Source organism: Geospiza fortis, unplaced genomic scaffold, assembly GCF_000277835.1.
Source record: "Geospiza fortis unplaced genomic scaffold, GeoFor_1.0 scaffold677, whole genome shotgun sequence".
NCBI lineage: Eukaryota > Metazoa > Chordata > Aves > Passeriformes > Thraupidae > Geospiza > Geospiza fortis.
This window is the reverse complement of record NW_005054585.1, coordinates 562,504-567,481: the sequence shown is the minus strand read 5'-3', so window position 1 is coordinate 567,481 and position 4,978 is coordinate 562,504. Positions and strand designations below refer to the sequence as shown.

At 42.4% G+C, this 4,978-nt stretch overlaps 2 protein-coding genes across 2 annotated transcripts in view; both read left to right on the top strand.

Annotated features, from left to right (window-relative positions):
* TNFAIP6 (TNF alpha induced protein 6) overlaps positions 1 to 3,310 on the top strand; it is an 18,663-nt gene extending 15,353 nt beyond the window's left edge. Inside the window, exons 4-6 of the mRNA XM_005429915.2 lie at positions 714 to 942; positions 1,626 to 1,666; positions 1,969 to 3,310. Coding sequence (XP_005429972.1) covers positions 714 to 942; positions 1,626 to 1,666; positions 1,969 to 2,123 — 425 coding nt within the window. The 3' untranslated portion in view covers positions 2,124 to 3,310. The remainder of the gene's footprint in view (positions 1 to 713; positions 943 to 1,625; positions 1,667 to 1,968) is intronic.
* Positions 3,311 to 4,114: 804 nt separating this feature from the next.
* The window catches only part of RIF1 (replication timing regulatory factor 1), a 29,850-nt gene continuing 28,986 nt past the window's right edge, over positions 4,115 to 4,978 (top strand). The window contains exon 1 of the mRNA XM_031064398.1: positions 4,115 to 4,174. Within this exon, the coding sequence (XP_030920258.1) occupies positions 4,115 to 4,174 (60 nt within the window). The remainder of the gene's footprint in view (positions 4,175 to 4,978) is intronic.

The window sequence follows — 4,978 nt, the reverse complement described above, 5'->3', positions numbered from 1 at the left end:
AGCAGAAAGCTGCTCCTCTGGGAATGCAGGGGGCAAAGGCTGCTGTGGTGTCCCAAACCTCAGATTGTATCCAGGTAGGAATGCTTGGCTCCTCCCCTGGGCGGAGCATCTCCCAATGGGATGATGGAATTTTATCAGCCATGCAGGGACACTCAGTGGCCATGGACAGAAGATAATTAATAATTAATGGCCCATGAATAGAAGAGATCTCCTGGAGGGAGGATTGGTGTGGAAGAGATAAAGAAAACTGCCCAATGAACAGAAGAGAACTGCCCCACCTCTGACAGATGGGGATAGGATACACCAAGTCATTAGTTACATCAAAATAGCTCGACAAAGCAATAACTTATTGTGTTTTATTGGTACAAAATTAATGTCTACAATTAATTGGCAGGAATTTATAACAAATTTTTAAGGCACAAATGCTGCTCACTAAGGCTGCAAATATCCCTTATGTGTCTATTTTATGTTTTTCCATGCTAATGGCCTTGCTTTCTTCCTTGCTGTGGATAAATTCATATTTTATCAATTTCTTCTGCTGCTAACTCAGTTGTTTGGCCTGCAGAGCAGCTGCTAAGCCTGTCCACAAGAAGCTTTGTCACTCTGGATGTCCCTGTGTGATTCCCTGCAGATCTCCAGCTCCAAGTGCCTGAAGATTCAAACCACAGCCAGAATTAAAACTCCAACTCTCCCTGCTTTTACCTCCCCCTTAGGAAAAGAGTGTGGTGGAGTCTTCACGGATTCCAAACACGTTTTCAAGTCGCCAGGCTACCCGAACGAGTACGAGAACGAGCAGGTGTGCTACTGGCACATCCGGGTCAGGTACGGGCAGAGGATCCACCTGCAGTTCCTGGAGTTCGATGTGGAGGATGACACTGCCTGCCTGGCTGACTTCCTGGAGGTCTACGACAGCTACGACGACGTCAACGGATTTGTGGGCAGGTAAAGCACATTTGATGTGCAAATTTATGGTTAATTTGTCCCCCTCCCTTCAGAAGAATGCTGTTTAATAAAAATTTTAACATTTACGTGATAAATGTAAAATATATAACATGCCACATACCATATAATATATAACATATAACATATGTAATATATAATATGTAATATATAATATGTAATATATAATATGTAATATATAATATATGATATAATTAATATCAACTTTCTGAGAACTTGGAGTCAATTCTCATCTCTCACCTCATCCTGGGGACCCTCACAACAGCACAACCATTGGTGACCCCGAGTGAGTGACACCACAACAGATATGTGAGCTTGGAAAATCCTTTCTGGGCAGGGTGCTGTGGCCAGATCCGTGCTGACAAATGGACACAGGAGCTCTGGCAGGGTGGGAGCTGTGCTCTGGGAAAGGCAAGGGCAGGGCCATGCCTTTCACTGGCCAAGCTTGGATGGGTTTTCATCTTTCTTTCCTTTCTGGTACCCAGGGGTCATTCCCACTGGGTTGATCCCACAGCAGAGCTGAGATTTTTCTGACTCCAGCGTTTCTTTACGTACTATAGCATGTTACACATTATATATATTATATATACTATAGTGTATACTATATATGATTCATACTATAGTATATTACATACTTTAATCATCAGCATTTCCTTTTTTTCCAGGTTTTGTGGAGATGAGTTGCCAGATGATATCATTAGCACAGGTAAACTATTTGCACTCTTTGTGGGAACTGAAAAAAACTTAAAACCCAAAATATATGTGACAAAAATTAAATACTCAAAATATATCTGGAAAAAAAACCCTGAAATTAATTAAATTTTTAAAAATGGTAAAAAACTAAAATTAATTAATTAAATAAAGAAAAATAACCCCCCCTCCACAATATTTCTGAAAAAACTTAAAACCCAAAATAGATGTGAAAACAATTAAAACCCTCCCAAATCCATGTCAAATCCCCCATTTTTCTGCCACCCAAGCCCATAAAATCTGATTTTTCCTGCGCAGGGAACGTGATGACGCTGAAGTTCCTGACGGACGCCTCGGTGACTGCAGGGGGGTTCCAGATCCGCTACTCCACCCTGGACACGCCCGCCCCAGCCAAAAATGCCTCAGCCCAGGGCAAAAGCACCTTCCTGGCTGGAAAATTTGGGATTATGTGAGCAGAACTCCAGGCACAGAAAGGGGCTCTAGACTGAACACTATTCAGATTATTTCTGACATTTTTTTCCGTCTCTTTCTGAGATTTTTTCATTTCTCTTTCTGAGATTTTTTTTCCATTTCTCTTTCTGAGTTTTTCTCTTGGGCTTTTCTATGTTTTGGTAATAAACTACAGTAGGGAATAAATTATAAAATATACTTACATGGATAATAGAGAATTATTTTTAGAATACAAGTACTGTAAAAATTGGAAGAATTCATTGCTACCAAAGACTTTAATTTTTTTTTTCTGTATAAACTGCTCCTTCTCCTCATTTCTTGCACCACTTGAACAAACTTTTTGTGTGTCTGTCCTGATTATTTTTAGACTTAACAGGCTCTTCTCTCCTTATTTCCCTTGATTTCCACATATTTATTTTTTAGACTGTTGCTTTTTTTCTGGTTCTTTACACATTATTATTTTTTTAATTAACTGGTCTTCTTGAACTGGAAGGGCCTTCAGTGTAAGGTTATTTTTAAGACAAAAATTCATCTTGTGGATGGCCTGGCAGCCACCAGGTGAAGATTGGGAAGCAGCACAGAGAGCACAGGATCAGCTGGATCCACACTTCCATTTTCCTGTCAGATCCATGCGTTCTGTCCGGGTTTCCTCATCCGGAGAATGAAGTCCTTTCAAAAGAATTAAAGGAATGACTTGGTAAAGAGAATAAAAGTGCTGAGAGGAAGCAGCAGGAGGAACTTCTCACCAAGCACGTTCAGAAGACACCACCGAGGTGCTGGACCTTGTTTACACGCGTTTGAGACTGTTCTAGTTGAATTTGCTGAATTTAAAATCCATTCAGACTGTTCTAGTTGAAATTGCTCAGTTTAAATCCTTTAAGACTGTTCTATGAATCTAAAATCCTTTCAGACTGTTCTAATTTAAATTACTGAATTTAAAATAATTTCAGACTGTTCTAGTTGAAATTACTGAATTTAAAATCCTTTCAGACTGTTCTAGTTGAAATTGCTGAATTTAAAATCCATTCAGACTGTTCTAGTTGAAATTGCTGATTTTAAATCCTTCTCCAAATGTTTTTACCTGAAGCAGCATTAAAGCTACCTCTGGTCTAATCCCACCAAGCTTGCAGTGAGTTATTTTTGTTTCTTGCAAATGTAATTAATTGTATTCATTTAAAGGAGTAAATAAGTTTTGTTTCTGAGTGTTTTCTTGAGTCCAGCTCTGCTGAAATCTAATGGCCACTAAGAATTTTCCTGTGAATTCCATTTTGTTTGCAGCATTTGCGCTCCTCATCACCTGAATTCATCAGGAATGGTTTTGTGTTGGAATCTGAAATGCAGGGAACTCTCAGAACTCTGGGCCTGGAAGACAAAGTTCAGAATTAAACACAGGATTTGATCTGAGACACTGGAAAAGGCTCCCAAACTGAGGTGCTAGAAGTGAGAATGTGGATTTATAGCTTAAAGAAGAGATAGATTAAGTAGAGGAAAGTTGAGAGTTTTAGAGTTTAAGATATAGAAAAAATAAAAGTAGTTACAGAGGTGAACAAGGAGTTTAGAATGCAGCACTGCAGGTTTGTGTGTCAGAACATGATTGGGGAAGAAAGCTCACACACGAGTCCATAAGATGAAATATTTAAGGTTTGGGTCAAAACCACAAATATCCTTGTTGGCAGTGCTTTATTGGTCAATAGATCCTTAAAAAGTCTCGTGACTGAGGGTCTTGGGACCTTCGGAGCCCTGCAGTGAAGGTGGGACCCCAACTCCCCCTCCCTGCCTGTGTAGAATTAAAATAAACCACATCATCTAAAAACTCAGAGGTCCCATCTCTAACTCATTCAGAATTCCTTCACCAATCCCCATAGTTTTGCAGCACAATGAAGACCTTAAGCTAATCAGCCCCATTTTTGCTTTATTTCTTCTAATTTATTTCATTTCTGAGCTTTTATTGTCATTTCACTGGGAATATAATTTGGCTGTACTGAAGAACAACATGGCAGCTCCTCTCCTGGTTATTTCCAACACTTTATTCGTGCTCCAAGAAACGAGTTTGGTATCACCACATTTCTGGGGTCTAACTGTATTTAAAATGTGCTTTTTAATCCTGCCACCTTGTGTTCACAGCGCCCGTTGTACAACAGCATTCCCATTTTCCAGGATCAGCCACAGCTTCTCGTCCATAGGCAAGAGAATAAGTAAAAGCATGGGGAGATGACAATATTTTATTTATGACCTCGGCGCTGGGTTTTTGTTATTGTTGTTTCTTTAACTGGGAAGAGACAGGTCTTGGATTGGTAGGGATGAGAGCCAGGGAACAACTGGAATCCCCATGGGATAATCTTTGGGGAAGAAACCCAGGAGATCCAGTCCCGCTGGGCATGTCTGGAGGTGACACAGCCTCAGCCATGGCCCGGCTCTGTCCCGGAGCTCCAGAGCTTTCCAGCACTTTGGGGTTCGGGATTTCCCATTTCACCCCAGGGAACTCAGGGAATTCCGGCTTGTGCTCACATGGAGCTGGAGTTCATCTCCAGTCATTAATTAGGGATTTGACCTCACGTGCTTCCTCCCAAGGGTCACCTCCGCCCTCGTGACCGGGGTCAGGAGCCCGGGAACGGCCGGAGCTGTGCCGGGGCGTGTTTAGCTGGGAAATTAGGGAAAGGCTCTTCCAGCACAGCGTGGGCTGGCACTGACCAGGCTCTCCGCGGAACGGTCACGGCCCTGAGGCCGCCAGAGCTCCGGGAGCGTTCGGACAGCGCTCTCAGGGTGGGATTGTCGGGCAGGGCCGGGAGGCGGCCATGGACGATCGCCCTTTTCCGCAGCTATTCCCGGATCCCGGCACCCGCGGGCCGCGCCGCCC